The sequence below is a fragment of the Thunnus maccoyii genome, chromosome 6 (assembly GCF_910596095.1).
Source record: "Thunnus maccoyii chromosome 6, fThuMac1.1, whole genome shotgun sequence".
In the NCBI taxonomy this organism is placed as follows: Eukaryota; Metazoa; Chordata; class Actinopteri; order Scombriformes; family Scombridae; genus Thunnus; species Thunnus maccoyii.
The window spans coordinates 28,999,938-29,017,544 of record NC_056538.1 but is presented as its reverse complement, the minus strand read 5'-3'; the positions used below and the strand labels follow the sequence as shown (position 1 = coordinate 29,017,544).

Genomic DNA, 17,607 nt, shown 5'->3' with positions numbered 1-17,607 from the left:
CTGACAGTTTGATTTGCACTTTAAATCAACCCAAAAATAAACTACTTCACAAGAGATTTCACCCTCTACTGCGAGCTGCGTGGCATCTGGTGCAACTGTGAACACCAACTTGGCTTTTATGAATAGTTTAATCACATATCCTTTATAAAAAATAAAAAAGAAGTGGTACACCAAAAATATTACACAACATCTGAGGCAGCCAGGTGGCCCGAACATTAAAGAGACTGTCCTATAAATGAAAGGTTAAGGATTCAATCCTGCAGCAGCCGTGTGTCCTTGAACCAGACGCTGAACTCCCACTGCGCGCTCTTACCGAGCTGCTCTGGATGAAGCATCAGCTAAACGCTTAAGATGTAAATGAAACAGGAGGAGCCTGCTGCGAGCACAAGGGCCTGGTTTTTTTTTTTCCGTAAAGCGCTGGAGAGCGTGGTGTGGCTCTGGAGGACAGAGCCTGCATGCTAACACAACACTGAATGCTGATTAGAGTCTTGAACAACAGGCCCGCTCATCATCAAAAACATGAAATAGGATTAATATATGTTTGTTAAAATCCTGCTTAATGTCAGCCGGCAGTAAACAACACTAAGGAGAGGCTAAACAAGTCTGAACAATCAAAGAAATCTGAATAACTGTACTGTAATTTGCACATTTTAGAGGTGAGATTTTAATTTGGTGACATTATTGTGCCGTTGTTAGCTGGTGAAGTAATTAAAAATCACATAATAAGTCAGTTATAGTTTCCCATATTGACACTATGGTCCTAATCAGCAGTATTCTGTATGAAAGTTGGTTTAATTACAGGGCAGAGCACTATTTGCACTATTTGACTCCATGTGTCCCTGCAGCATCATTATCACCTCTGTCTGCTCTCTAGATGAAGAGTTCAGCTATTTGTTTAAAATGGTAAAACAATTTGATATACAGTAACTCACAGGAGCTACTACAACATAAGTGAAATGAGACATTTGCTTCAGTTTGCAAAATGATTTTTTTAAATTTTACCTATATACCTTCTGTATGTGGAGATTATTGATGAATCTACATGTGAGCAGTGGCTTATTTATGAAGCTAATAAATGTAGTGGATGTGGATTCTTCAGAAGTACACTGCATCAGTGTTTTTATGCTACCCTCTTGTGGTCTCAGTGTGTTGATACATAGATTCATAGATCAAACTAAGGCTTCACATCTCACTGAACTAACATAATTCAGACCTCAGTGACTCACAGCGGGTCACCAGACAAGCTGTCAAGCACACGTCAGCGACTCCGCTGACGGCCGCAGCGGTAGTTTTGATTGAACTTGTGACTTGTGTCTCTGCAGCTGCATTTCTTCCCCTCATCATCTACCAGTGTTGTCATGATGATATCTGCTCTGTATCTCTTTTCTCCCTCTTTGGCTTTAGATCATCCAGACACTGCTGTTATTATTGAATTTTCAAGTTTAGGGCTTCCTCAAAGTTTTAAGAGTTACAAAGTTTAAAGTGCCAGTTTAGGAGTAAAACAGTTCTTTACTAAAGTGAGTAGCTCACTTCTACTTCAGATACTTTAATGAGAAAATACTTTTATTACAGAGATGAGAAAACTCTATTACTCTATAAACATACTTAGATTCTCTAATTCATGTTAAAATTATGCCTTGAATTCCTGTTTACACTGCATACAGGAAAACAATAAGGAAACAAATCCCTTCATTTTAAAACTTGAAAGCCCTTAAATTGGGATATTTACATGGAATAAGTAACTTGTATGTTTCTCAGTCTTTTACACTGGAGGTATATTTGAGGAGTCTGTCCACAATGCTCACAAAGACAAAGAGAAAAGTGAGCGGTAAAACATGTGAGCCATTTAAGGCTCCATTAGTTCATAGCAGATTAAAGATCAATGGTCGATCTAATGATATAGCTACTCTGGATGGTATTACCCTGACCTCCAGCACCACCGTAAGGAATCTGGGAGTTATCTTTGATCAGGATATGTCCTTTAACTCCTACATAAATCAAATTTCAAAGACTGCCTTTTTTCACTTATGTAATATCACAAAAATCAGACACATCCTGTCCCTAAAAGATGCAGAAAAACTAGTTCACGCATTTGTTACTTCTAGGCTGGATTATTGTAACTCCTTATTATCAGGCTGCTCTAACAAGTCTCTAAAGACTCTTCAGCTGGTCCAGAATGCAGCTGCACATCTACTGACTAAAACTAGACAAAGAGATCATATTTCTCCCATTTTAGCTTCGCTACATCGGCTTCCTGTAAAATCCAGAATAGAATTTAAAATCCTTCTCCTCACTTACAAAGCCCTTAACAGTCAGGCACCATCATATCTTGAAGAGTTCATATTATCCCCTTAGAACACTGCGCTCCCAGTATGCAGGCTTACTGGTGGTTCCTACAGTCTTTAAAAGTAAAATGGGAGGCAGAGCCTTCAGCTATCAGGCTCCTCTCTTGTGGAACCATCTACCAGATTCAATCCGGGGTGCAGACACCCTCTCTCTATGTTTAAGAGTAGGCTTAAAACTTTCCTTTTTGATAAAGTTTATAGTTAGGGACCGACCAGGCTCGCCTAGTTATGCTGCTATAGGCCTAGACTGCTGGGGGACTTCCCATGATGCACTGAGCTCCTCTCTCCTCCTCCTCCTCTCTGTATCTGTATGCATTCATGTAACATCAATGTATGTCACTAACTTTGCTTCTTCCCCGGAGTTTTTTGTGCTTTCTCATCTCACAGGAAACCCTGGGTCGCAGGCCGAGCCCTTGTGGTCCTTCACAGTCCTGTTGGCATCCTTCCATGGCTGTTGCTGCTGTTATTGATATTGTTATGATTGTTGTTATTCTGCCCCTCTCTCTCAACCCAACCGGTCAAAGCAGATGGCCGCCCACCCAGAGCCGGGTTCTGCTTGAGGTTTCCACCTGTTAACGGGGAGTTTTTTCATTACTGCTGTCGCCAAGTGCTGCTCATGGGGGGAATTGTTGGGTCTCTGTAAATGAAAGAGTACAATCTTGACCTGCTTTATGTGAAAAGTGTCCTGAGATGACTTTCATTGTGATTTAGCACTATATAAATAAAAATTGATTGATTGATTGATCCCTGTGACTGAGTGTCCTGGTGAACTTTAACCCACGATTCTTTAAAAAGGACTGTTTAGTTCAAATAAAGTGGCAAATATCTAAAACACACAATAAGTTATTAACTAGCATAAATCCAGTGTAAAATAAAAAAACATAAAGCACCATTTTTTAAAAAAACAATGTTTTATTGCATCAATGCTTCATCATTTAACTTTTGTACAGATTTCAGTATTTACAGATTCATAATTATTATACCTCTAATAAATAGTACAACTGAAAGTCTTTCTCTCTAGTCTACAAGTTTAAATGTTGCACATGCAAAGTATGTTTAGTATGTGCTTGTCTAATAGATATGCTGTCTTATTAGCTATGTACAAAGTTACATAACAAAAACACATGGGGGTCTTAGCATAACATGCTACCGAAGAGACACTGTGCGTCTCCCCTCCAAAATAAAACTCTACTTCAAACGATTGAGACATGCGACCGTTCTGCAGGAGACAGTTCAATTACAGCGAGACTGCTGTAAAAAAAACAAACAAACAAACATACAAAAATCTAATTTAAAAGACAAAGTTCTTCTCAAAGAACAAAGAAATGATACAACACTTTTCTAGCTAACCACTACATAACAGCAGTGACCAGCTGTGCAATTGGCGGAAAATTCCCACCAGTACAAGACAGATTAATTAAAAAAAAAGAAAAGAAAAGAAAATAATAAGTGTGGCTTTTTCAGATAAAGAATAAAAACATAACCAGTGTGACCTACAAGGTTTTGTTTTCTGCACAAAGTGCTCTATTCAGTCTCCAAAATGTGATGTTGATAAATCATCTGTGTATGAAACCTTTTACAGGTTCAAAAGGTTTTTTTTTCTGCCATAGGCAAGAAATCTATTCCTATAAATATACTGTTTAAATATTATATGTTCACATACAAGTGCTGCTCTACCAGTAGTGTCGGTAGATCAAAGTCAATCTATACATTATAGATAAAAATCCTCATATTTTAACATTAAAGATCAACATATGTCAGACATTGTGAATATAACGCTAAGAGAGTCCCAGTCTGACATCACATTCCCGTAGTGCTTACTTAGAGAGCGAGACATAAACACTGTGATGGGACGACAGCATGGATAATATGATCTCACTTCACCTCAAGATGGCACTCTTGCACAAACCTACAGCCCTCCGTGTCATTTCATTGGAATGGATGGACTTGTACAGTGCAAAAAAAAAACCAAACAAACAACAGGAACAAACCAAATCCTACATGAGATTTCAGCCCAAAAAAATGCCCGTTTGATCTTGTGTTTCCGTGTGGGAACAGGGAAAAAGCATTTATATTGTGTTGTCTGGTTCACCTCTGCGGAGTTGTATGGCTTTGGCAAAGAGGGTTGAGAGGAAGCAGAAAGGAGGGGCCTTCGCCGCCGCCGGCCTGCGTCTGGCGTGTTTGTGATGAAGCGGCCGCCTTTTCTGTCCGCTGAGCTCCTTCCCTGCACCTCTGAACCCGAGTGAGCAGAGAGCACCGATGGTCATGCACATACAGAGATACTGTACACCTTTAACAGACGATTGAGACACTTCAGACGCGGGTTACGTTATTTACAGACGACACTGACTCGACGTGATTGCATGCACTAGATAATATGGGTGTTTCTGACCCCCCACCAGCTGGGTTCAACATGTGGAGATGAGTGTCAGCGCAGGAGTTCAGAGCCCACCTCAGCTGGAGTCAACGTGTGAAGACAAGTCTTTAAATTATTTAGTGCTGTCAGGAAGTTTTTACAGGCCTCGAGTTTCTGCAGTTTGTCAGGCTGCAGAATAATTTAAAGTGATTTCTATCACACTGATGTAATAGTTTCAAATAAAATACAATATAGGGAGTTGTGAGGAATGTATATTTCTTGCTTTATGAGGTCTTGATACTTGATTTTACCCCCTATGTTACTCATATTCAGGTTGTAGCTACAGGTTGTTATTCTGTCAGCCAAAAGCTGCTAACAGCTGCGTCTTCATGATGGATGGACAGATTCAAATCACTGTGAGGGTCAAATACGTTTAATGATTAAGTTTTAGGATTAAATCAATAGATGTGAGGATATGAAATGTTGATAAAAAATACTGAATAATTCAAAAGGGAACCTTAGTTTTATACACCTTTTGTTATTTAAAATGCCAAACTAATCAGAAATAATACATAAATAACTTTATGTAACGCAGGATGCACGATGCACAGACCACAACAATTTGTGCAGGAAACTTGAGGAGATGAAAACTTTTCACAGCACTAAGTTATAGTTCATCAATTTGATTATTGATGACAAAAAAAAAAATCCACCCTAAAAGACTCCAACACTGTTACAGAATCCTCTGTTAGTGGTTATATATCCTTTTACTTTTTTGAAAGCAGAAAAATATATGTATTGTAATGAAAAAAGTATTTAAAACATCAACAGTATGTTAGGTTTTTGCACACTGCCTGCAGGCCAAAACGTCATCCAAATAAAGGAGAAATACATATGAAGCCGGAGTGTGAGACACTTTTTTTATGCTTTTGAGTCCCCTTGGTGTATGTGTTACTTTTCCCCTATACGTTTTTGTGTCAGTCCCTAACAATTAAAGAGCAAATCCTTCGTCTAATAAACAGACACACAGGATGTCAAAACGCATCACAGCCGCAGCACACACTGCGTTTTTGAGTAAAAGGTGCAATTCAAGTTCTCTCGACTGGAAAACCTCTCGCTATTTTGTTCCATAATTGTCCTCGCTCTTTCCACCTACACATTAACACACAGCTGAATGTGTCAAGTTCACACCTGTTCGCTGGGGGTCGTCCAAAGTCATGCTGGGAAACGTAGGAAATCATCAAAGTGAAGCAGGCGAGGCAGACGGAGAGAAAGTAGATGCATCAGAAAGTTGAAATAAATCACCTCACAAAATAACTCCTGGAGTGCACTGAACACCACCAGATGACACATAACAGTGTGAGAGCATTGGAGGGTGGATTTTTTTTTTTTTTTTCCTTTAATAATAATAATAAAAAAAAACTCTTTCCACTCTGAACAGTGTTCACCAAACAGGAGAAAGATCCAAAAACCAAAAGTAGAAACTTTCAGAGCTACTGTGTTCACAAGGCCAAAAACTCAGGCCTGGAGTTACCATTTAGTATTTTACTCGCTTGACTGCTTGATGTGTAGGACTGATGAACCGATGCCAGCACCTCATACCAGCCCACAGACGCAGGAGTTGAAAATAGAAAGTTGGAGAACTGAAGTATCATAGCACCACGAGATCTCCGGGAGCTGTGGCCTGACACGTACAGATCGTTCTGACTTCGGTTGTCAGCGAGCTCTGCCATCATCCTTCCAGAAAGTATAATAGGAGGGCGATCGCTTCCTTTCTCTCATTCCCTCTCGGGCGGCGGGGGGGGCCCAGACTGCAAGGCCCCCGGTAGCTCATCACACTCCCCAGTAGGTGACAGATCTGAAGACACACGTCACATTCTTGCCTGCTGGGAAAGCGAGCAGCTCTGAACTCCTGCACTCGACATGTTTTTTTTTTAACATTTTTTTTTTTATTGCATCAGGGAAACAGAGACGACAGAGTATTATGCGTAATGTCAGCCCTTGAGTGTCCCTGTCAGAGTAAAGGGGGGAGGAGTCCTGCATGACTCCTCATGCTGGCTTCACGGTTTCACTGGACGACAAGTGGAGAGGTGTCACCCGTTCAAAAAACAAACAAAAAAAAAACCCCACTAAGAATAATTTTAAAAAACTCAATTTTGTTGATGGTTTATTCTGCGTGTCGTTCCTTTCAGTTCTTTTTCGTATCAACAGGAATATGACCTCACCCACTGGCATGCACATGCAGGCTGGCTTGTTTCCCTGCTCACAGTGGGCGCAGCTACTCCATGCCGTTCCTCAGCATCTGATTGGCTGCGATAAGCATGACGCTAATGATGAATGCCATGGCGAAGGCGCAGATGAGGCTCTTCCTCACACACGTCTGACGGTTTTTCTTTGAAGGGTGAACTAAAAAGAGAGAGAGAGAAATGGGGAAAAAGACAAATAGAGAGATGAAGAATACAAATAGGAAAATTGCCAGTTTCTGCTTCTGACATGTCTTTGCATTAATCATTTTCTGGGGTAATGACACCGAGCACATTAAGTGGTTTATTTAAACTGTGGAGTCTAGTGACCTGGTCTCCGCCAGGGGAGAGGGATGCTAAATACTGTTTCTCCTCTCAGAGATCTGTTTTGTGGTTTGTTAGGAGAACTTTAATTCAAACCAAGTACCAGAAAGGACGGCAGAAAAACGTGTGATATTAGGAGTCAGATGTTGTATCTGATATTTGGAAAGCCTAGCATCACAAAATGGACAAAATGAGAAGACACCAAAGTCTGGACTGATTAATTTGGACTTGTTTTTTCATATATTCCTATGATAGATGAATGCAAGAAGCTGCAAAACCTTTGCCAATACACAAGCTTTTCGTATGTTCATGTGACTTTTATTCACAAATATAAGCTTCTATTTTAGCCATAAAAATATACTGTGAAGGGAAATTTTCCACTTTGTTTCAGACCAAAAAAAATAACCTTGAGGTGTGATCTGACATCAGTGTTCTGCTCTGGATGAGCGGCGGGTTGCTGGGAGGTGACCAGCAGAGAGAGAGACACTGAGATGAGCATTACAATTCACCGGACCAGGCTGATTTCACAGCAGCAGACACACGATCAGCATAAAAAAAGACCCAGAACAGACAGTTTACATTTGGATATCATAATCTACTGTGTTACATGCGTATTTAAAGTGACACCCCACCGATTTTACACATGAAGTTCAGTTTTACCTATTATGAGAACTACTGCTGTGACTGTAAAGGGAGCTTTTTAATGTTGAAAAAATAACCTTGATGATGTCATCACGGTTACCTTGGCTTTGACTTTGACTCAAATTTTTAACAGAAAGCTTGTTTTAAGTTTGAAAGAAGTGGGCATTTAGGAGGCAGGGAAGATCTAATGAAAGATGCTATTGAGTTGCATTATGGGAAATGTAGGACTGAGATTGTTTGGAGCTTGACCAATTATTAAGGACTATAAATTAGAATATCACAGACTCTGCTGCTGCGATTTTGACCATTATTTTTTTTAAGTCTGTCTCTCGTTTGTCCCCCAACTTTATGGAAATGTGATCTTAAATTGGCGGATAATCATGGCTAATCATGGTCATCAGACGTTGACAAAATCCTTAAATTAAATACAGTACATAAACATGTACAGACAGTTGTCAGTTTCTTGGGTACATGTAGCTAAAACTAATCCTACCTTTACGAAGGTTTTAATGTTCATTTCTTTATTAAAGTGTTTTAGAGAGGTGTTAATTCGACGTCGTACAAGTGTAGTTTGTGCTGCTGTTAAATTGTATTGTTATACACCCATATACGTACATCAATGAGGGTAGACAAAAAAAGTTAGATATTGAATATCAAAACTTTCAGGACGGTTCAGAATGGCTTGTTCAGATGTTATAATTTCACTGAGAAAAAACAATGTTAAGGTGTGAAGAGTACCATTTTCATGCGTCTACACCTGCAAAAATTCAACACTTTTCCCCATAATATCATGAGAATGCAAATAAATTACAACCTAAGGCGTTGTTGAGCTTAAGAACATTATGCAGAAATCCAAGCTGACACACACACACATTCACACAACAGCAGCAGTCCAGGTTCTCTTCATGAGATCATTTTCTGGTTCGATCAACCTCCGGTGTCGAGGGTTAAGTCAGCTGTTCTTTCCTCCCCGCAGTGAAGCACACTGTGAGTGGCAGAGATGATTTTACCGGGCCGTGGTAATTAGGGGACCTGGGCCAATGACCCACAACGGCACGGCTCTCACTCTCTCACTCTCGCTCTGTTTTTAACTCTCAGTTCAAAAAGCACTGAAGTCATCAAAAATGCTTCTCGCTGTTCCAAAGAAAATGCAAAGTGGAAAGTGGGACAGAAATTGCTACATCTTTCTTGGCTGAGACTTTGAGGCGGAGTCATTAGCTGGCAGCCTCCAGCTGAAAAATACTATTCCAGACACTCACGTACTATAAAAAGTGTTTTTTTATCCAAACAGATTATCTGAGAATGAGCTATTGGAGCCAGTTATGTAAATCAAACTCTGGATTAATGTTGAGTTTTAATCTTGCGTATAAAATCCAAAGCAGACTACATGTCTTTTAAAACCTTCATTTAATCTGATGTGTTGAGAACAATGCTGCTTACTCTCAAAAAGTTAATTATATTCACACCTGGAAGCTGCCAGTACGACCACAGTTTGATCTGTTGGCCACTGGCACCAGAGCAGTGGAAATGAGGACGTTTTAAAGCAACCTGTTGGGGATTTAAACCAGTGATCTTTCAGTCACAAGCTGCTTATTTAAGGTCTGGCTTTTTGTGACAAAAATCTTCACCTACTGCATGATTTACTTGTTTAATACGTCCTAAAATTGTATTTTCTTAACACAAGCCAAAAAAAACACCATCTGTGGTGGGATTATTTCACATATTGTCAGTATAAATCAAACTGTTTGAAGAATTTAATAGAGTTTAGGCGAGGAAAGTTTATTTGTATAGCACATTTCAACAAGGCAATTCAAAGTGCTTTACATAGAGCATAAAAGGTATCAAGACAAAATATAAAAGCAACAAAAGGCAATATAAAAAGACATTTAAATACAATTAAAAAGTGTGTAACTTTGGAAATAAAAAGAAGCTAAAATAGAATAAGACAAGATAGAACAGGAGAATAAAAGTTACGGTGCAGTGTAAGACATTAACCCTCAAATTTGGTTTACTTAAAGGCAGCGGCAAACAGAAAAGTCTTCACTGAGATTTGCAGCAGACCTGCAGTTTTCTGGGAGTTTGTTCCAGATATGTGGAGCTTAAAAATGAACGCTGCCCCTCCATGTTTAGTTTTAACTCTGGGGACAGAAAGCAGACCTGTCCCAGACCACCTGAGAGGTTGGTATTTCGGCCCTAAACCAATTAGAGCTTTATAAACCAACAGCAGTATTTTAAAACCAGTTCTTTGACAGACAGGAAGTCAGTGTAAAGATCTGAGAACTGGATTGATGTGATCCACTTTCTTGGTCTTGGTGAGGACTCGAGATTCAGGCGTTCTGAATCAGCTGCAGCTGTCTGATCGATTTTTAGGGAGACCTGTGAAGACACCGTTACAGCAGTCGAGTCCACTTAAGATAAATTTAGTGTTATTTCCTTCATGCTAATGCAGCAAAGTGCTTTAGTCCGTTTCAAGACACTGATAATCATTTCCAGAAAACCTCTGACAGACAGGGAAAACTGTCGACAAGTGAAATAATCCCTCTGATTTTTTTTCTTGTTTGACGAAAATTCATCAATTTTCCCTTAAGCGCGAATGAAATTTACCAGACAGACCTGTCGTACGAGTCACGAACAGATAATCTCTGCCTTTCTTCACAAGGGGAGAAACACTTAATCTGAATGATTAAAATATAAAACAAACTTAATATTCCGTTCACAAGTAGTTCAGGTAGTTAAGAGAGTTTGTTGAATGCGACCTGGTGACACTCGAATATGTAAATATCCTTGCATGAGTCGGTTTGAGTTGAACAGGGTGTCAATGGAAAGAACATGTGTTCGGCTGCTGCTTTGACTATGAAGATGGGAGAGTTGTGGTCCAGACGTTAGTTTTCGGTCCAGTCGCCTGAACTTGCTGTCAGCCTCATAAAACACCTCCTCAGTCGCCCCAAAGTAACTACAACACTGCCAAGTATCCACAATGATTTTCTTTAGTGGACCACTGCGCTCGTGAAGGTAATGAGGTGTGCGCTGGTCTCCAGGCTGCTGACCTACAGCTGTCTACATTCACACAGGCTTCAGATGCATTAATCCCTTTTGTGGATATTCAGCCAACAATCATACTGTATCCGATTTTTTATTTTATTTTAATTTTTGCTATGAGTCATACCAAATAAAACCAAACATCCTGAGAAGGAATTCAAAGGCCAACTCAGTGCTCCAGAGGGTTCAGAACAGCAATAACAACTACATTTTATACAAAAAAGGTTGATAATTATAACTTCAAATGACGCAGGTGCACCTCACAAACATGTACAGTATAAACACGTTGGTAAAAAATGAGGGGCCCTTAATCTATACACCTGTATGGCAGCTGTGCTATTCATGGATAAAAGTTGATTTCCACGCTTGCGTCTGTCTGCCAGGCTGCTCCCTGGACAGCTGCTCCAGCTGTTTCTCTATGCTTTACGCTATTCATGCAATGAATCAGTGCTTTGTGAACTTCTATGGATCAGTGGTTTCATTCTTTATTCCGTTGTTTTTCAGCTCCACACCGTATTGATTCCAGAGTAAGGTGAAGCCAGAGGGAAATCAAGCGCCTCTTATACTACCTCATATATCTGTAAGCTGAAGCAATATGTACCAGAGTAGCATGATGAATTGTACTCTGTATAAATCTCACTGTGACACAATTTATTGATTTCTCCATGACCGAGCACATTTTGGTGTCCCCGTGTGGCAGGTGGTAGTCATGGACCTTTGGGAGCGAACGGATGTGATTGCTCTGTATGATCCTTGCTGTGGTCGGTCTTCATCATAAAATCAGTAGGAGCATCATGTTGTCATCACTCAACATCAGTTTTAAGACCCCGATAAACTCCTGGTGCAATCTGTGTCCATCCTCTTTGACACCAGTGTCGGCCCGGTACGTTCCCTCTGTGACAAGCTGGTGTTTGGTTAAGAGGGACATTAAAGGATAAGGCTGGCGAATTTCTATTTTTTTTTTTTATTGTAAACAAATCTCATGTGCAGAATCAAACCAAAGTTGTTGTGCTACATACCGTAAGGTCATGATGTATTGCTGTTATTAGTCTTCGGAGCCGTTTCTCTACAAACTACCTTAACCGTAATCTTCGGGGTGAAGGAACATGTCACCCAGTGCACCAGTTGGGCTGACTGGCATGTTTTTAATAGCTTTTAGAGAACAACAGCGGTGTACGGCATAGAGGAATAAAATATATCAGGCTTTGGATGCACACACACAATACTTAGCGGGATCAGTTCATTGTTGTTTTGGCTCTGTACATGAGATTTGTTGATAATAAGAAAAAAGTAGAAAATTGCCAGCCATATCCTTTATAGGCTGTTTGGCCTCTGAGTATCATTTTGGTCCACATAAGAAAATACAAGTGCACACAAGAGTGCAGATCTCCTCCAGGTGTGCACCGTTTTTGTTATCTGTGCAGGCAAAGATAACAAAAACGGGGATTTATTCATCTCCTATCGTGCCTAACTTTAGTGGATCATAACATATCGAGTGTGGAATTAAACTGCAGATGCTCCGGTTCAAGATGAGACCAAACTTTGCTATGGATGTCAGTTTTTGAGTCACGACAAAGGCCAAAATGCGGCCTGCAACAGCTGCGGACACACACACACACACACACACACACACACACACACACACACACACACACACACACACGATTCCCTCCAGGTTTACGGCTGGCAGAGATAACAAGATCTTGATCAGGAGGTAAAATCTCAACGAATTGCTACACTTCTGATGAGGACAGTCTCACTCCATCACAAAGTAGGCTGGGACCCTGCTCGAGAATGCTGCCTTCAGGTCATGTGGGAAATGAGAATGTTATGGCTCAGCATTTCCTACACTCCTTGCATGTGTGTCCGGACAAAACTGAAATCTTTCATAGCACATGTGGCAACATGTCAAGGTCAAAATGCAATTTATAATGTCACATAATACAGCTTAAAATGACTTACTTATAGATTTATCTGAATGCAGCATTAGTAAGTTCTGAAAATGCAACAACAGAGTCAGAGGTGGGTTCAAGGTCAGTGAAGAAAAGTAAGAAAATCTCAGACTGAAAAAAAGTTTCTTTGAGCAAATCATTTTTTAAATGTTCACATTTATATTGTTCAAGGTTTTAAATGATTAATATTTCAACTTTCAAATTCTAACTTTTCATTTATAATTTTGATTTCCACACTGACAAAACATTTGTCCCCCATTAGTCTCCATATGGATCTGTTTTGACTTTGCAGTGTAAAGAGATTTAACTTCTCCGGTGAAGGCTCACTCATACTCAGGAAAGGGTAAAAAGAAAGAGGACTAGAGGTAAACTAATTGAAGTAAAAATGTTTATTTCAGTGTATCTCTCGGCTGTAACAGCAACAAGCATCTGCTCACTAACAGCCAAACAGACGCTTGTAAACTGTCCTGCACATTATGTTAGTTACTGCATACTGAGCACTGTGACGCTAGACTGTCTTTAAGTTTTATTCTCTATTCAACTCTTAATATTTTATGTACATTTAATTGCTTTTTCAGTCTGGTTCTCTAATCACAATGTATTTCTTTTATGGCCCCAAAGCAGAAAGAACCGACTCACTGAATCTGCATCTAAACCAGGCGAATGAAAGCAAAAATATTTTAAAAAGGTTTGAGATAAAAATTAGTTTGAAAGAAACAATTACATTTCCCGTTTTTTTATAACAGTTGAGTGAAAAACTCCCGGAATACTTTCTGCTGTTCTGATATCGATAAATATTGGATAGCTGGTTTTGCAGAGCGAGGTCATGCATATTTCATCGCCGCCGCTTCCGAACAGGTGACCCGCTGACGCCGGTCCCCATGAATACCCCAATCAATAAATCAGCAGGTGTGCTGAGACTCTGTCGGCTGTAGATCCTGATGAGAAAGCTCAAATTCTTCCTGACAGCATAGATTACTTTCTCTCTCACCACACACACACACACACACACACACACACACACACTTGTCTAAGTGCCTGTGTGTGAAGTTTGTTCAGGGACTTTCACTTACCTCCCTCAAATTCTGTCTGACAGTTCCCAGAGTTTTCTTTCAGACTCTCTTCCTCATTGATGATGATGTTCTCGATGTCCTTCATGGTCAGGTGGTCGCGGAAGGCGTAGAACAGGATGTGTTTCAGCTCCTCCAGGGTGATCCTCTGCATGTCAAACTGCAGGAGGAGACCGAACACAGGAGGAGATTTTCAGAAAGAGCAACAGTGTATAATAAACAGTGTGTTGTTCTACAATATGTCTCAACCAAACAAGTAGTAACTGTAGCACAATCATCTCTCATTGAGCTTTTGCAGCCAACAATAATGTGCATTGTAAGTACAGAAAAAAAACATCCAACACATAAATCAGCACACATGTTCTAATAATTCTTTACCATGCACATCCCAGTACACGTCGCTTTAATGCATTCACTTTAATCAGTGTTGAACAAAGTCGATGCATTGATTAAATTGAATGTGCTGGAGTTATGGCCACAGAGTGATTGATTTATTGTTCAGTTTAAGCGTTTACACCGTTCAATACAAAAAGAGGTGAACACACACACACACACACACACACTCATATACACAGAGACACACATGCACACACCACAACAAAGAGGTTTGAAGGTCTCTGCAAAGATTTCTTTTCAGAAGCTCAGAGGAACAGAAGACATTGCTGGCCATTGATCCACATCCTTTGCTCGAAAACAGCAATTCACTTAACACTTGAGAGCAGTAATTGAAAAAAAAAAAAAAGTATGTTTATTTTCTTCATATTGTTTCCCTAAAAGCTATACAATTAAGCCAAACAGGAATGAAAAGCTTAATTATAAGGACAAGAGTGAATATGATACAAATGTTTGATGTCAACATACCCTCTCAAACAATTAATTTTTTCCAGGCTATTGATTAAATGCTGAAAAACACCTGATGACTTAGCTGATTATACGTATTGATTGTTAAATGCCCCTCTGTGATGGTGACACAACAGAATTAGCAAATGAGAAAATGCGTCACAGTCCCCTGGTCTAGAGATGTAGGCATGACATAACACAGTGGGGGGAAAGAGGTCTGATAGGGAGAAAGATGGACTGGTAAACTGGGATGTCACCATCTATCACCTGAACTACCCATAATAAAGTATCACAAGTGGCTCAGTGCACCATCATCACTGGGTTACTGGGTTCCTGCAGTCCAAAGTGTCCGTCACAGTCCCAGTAAGCAGAGAAAGGGTCCAGCCTTTGCGGCCTTTTACCCAGAAGGAGCTGTAACCTAACTGGACAATAGATTTTTGTTCATTTAATAACAAAAATATACAGTGTCTTCCTTTTCTGTTGTGTTTATGAGCAGAGGTTAGTGAGGAGTTCTGCAATAAGTAGTCATACCAATTTGTCATCATCAATCATAAAAATAGAAAAATACCTCTTTTATAACACAATGTTACTGACAGCAATTACTTAAAGCTTGACTTTAACATCGCTGGGCAGACTCATGGTAAACAACAGCTAAATGAACATGGAAATAGCTGATATTACAACTCTATGGTATTACAAATATAACCAATCTTAAGGACAGTCTGGGGCACAATGTCACAGCCAAACAAAACATTGTTGTTGTTTTTACTGTGACATTGCATTTTTCAGTCTGGACTGGACCACAGGAAGAAGTCTCTTCCAACCTTTAAAACAATGTTGAATTTAATCTGTGATATTGAGTCAAATCTTTCAATACTGCTTAAAATGACGAGCCAAGGTGAAGTGAACTTGCAGTGGATAAAAGTACAGTAGGTGGATCTAACAGTGGATATAGAAGAATTTTATGGTTTTTATTCTATGTAATACTAATACATTAGTATTACATATGAAATAAGTTTTTTGGGAGGTGTAAAAGTCACGGACTGAAATGGATTGTCTGGCTTCGAGAGACAATTTGTGATTTACACATCCGCAAGTGTCAAGACAGGTAGAATAGATGTGAGAGACTCTCGAACGCTGCCAGTTCCTCACTGTAAAACTCCACTTTAACACATTTTGAACTCAATTTAGAAATCTCAAATCCCCGAGCGCATTTGCAGGACTCAGCGATATTGCTTTGAGTGATGCACATCCACACAGAGAGAAGGATAACATTCGCTGGACTCTCTGGCAAAACCCACTGGGTAGATAATTGCATAAATCACTGCATAAATCACACTCGGACATAAATCCTCCCTTTACCATCAATAGCGTTTGTTATCTCTCCACCTCAGAGCGAGCTAATGAACGCTCGTTCAATCACGCCTCAAATGTTAATCAGCCTCCATAAAGATTCATTATCAAAGCTAATTAAAAGTTGGGGTCAACGTTTCATCTTTTGTTTGCCAGGTCATTAATCTGAGGGGGAAAGTTAATGTAAATGTTGGCAAGATGAAGGTAAAATAAAAGCAACATAATAATAGAGTGATAAATCACATACGTTTTACTGAAATATAAATAATGAACAGCAGAAATGCTTATTCTGTATGTTGGCTGCACACATGTAAACATAAAATAAGGTGCAGAACACTCAGATAGGTTGAAACATGTAGGAAACATTAAAATAATAATTAAATATTAATGCAACTACTACTGCTGCTACATTTACCGTATGCATGTATGTATTTACTGTCATTTAAATTATATAATTGTATTCTGAATTGGTCTATAAAGCAAATTGGAAAATGTATTATTAAAGGCTGCTACAACTACTAAATATATTTATCTTTTTAAAGAAGAGTAGCAATGAAAAAAACATGCAGCACTGTACTGAGGTTATCAACAGCTGTGCTATAAAATTAATTAGCTATAATATGGATAAGCCTTGCATTGCTGACTCCGCTAATGCCCACAGGTCCTCAAAACATGTTATATAAAGTTTGGAAACTATGATGGATTTTGATTAACAGTCAAACACTGTGAAAGAACTTTGTGAAGACATCACACACACACACGTCTTCCAGCAGAAGACTATTCCAGTGAAAGCCGTCTGATGCTAACGAGCTGCAGCAGACACTTTTCACAGAAACAATCATCAATGTGTCCCCAGACTTCAACGCAAACTCTCTCACAATCTCACAAAGTCTTTTCGTCTATAATTGCCTATAATCTATCTAATCTTCATCATCGTGCGCAACACATAAAACAGATGTTTTTCTTCTTCAGAAACAGACGAGATGCCCCACAGACAGCGGAGCTCTGATTATTTCTCGTCTCCCCCTGAGAAAGAACGATACGCTAATCTGTCCTAAACAGACAGATCCACCTAGAGCGATCCTGCAGCATCTGCCTCTTCCGAGTCGCAGCCAACTCCTGTGTCACTTCCTCTCCCCCCTGGGGGTGACAGGTTGGCGGCCTAATTGTGTTTACCCGACATTTGCGCAACCTCGCTGCTCCTAACGACGCCATCGCTGGCGGACATCAAGAGACTGCCGGAGCTTCGTTTGCCTGGCAAGAAGAAGAAGAAGAAGAAGGAGACGGAGAGGATGGATTTATTCACTGAGCGCTCCTCTGGCAGATAAGAAAAAGCCATTTTATTTTCCCTTTCCACATCCCGCAGACTCGCTCAGACTATATTCACATTCAAGCGTGGAGTGACCTTTATGGGAGAATATGGTGAAAGAAAGGAGAGTAGAA

General features: G+C 39.8%; 1 protein-coding gene across 1 annotated transcript in view; it reads right to left on the bottom strand.

The window, feature by feature from the left end:
• Positions 1 to 6,851: 6,851 nt before the first annotated feature.
• caln1 (calneuron 1) overlaps positions 6,852 to 17,607 on the bottom strand; it is a 93,097-nt gene continuing 82,341 nt past the window's right edge. Inside the window, exons 5-6 of the mRNA XM_042415250.1 lie at positions 13,975 to 14,131; positions 6,852 to 7,107 (exon numbers count right to left, since the gene is read on the bottom strand). Of these exons, the coding sequence (XP_042271184.1) occupies positions 6,980 to 7,107; positions 13,975 to 14,131 (285 nt within the window). The 3' untranslated portion in view covers positions 6,852 to 6,979. The remainder of the gene's footprint in view (positions 7,108 to 13,974; positions 14,132 to 17,607) is intronic.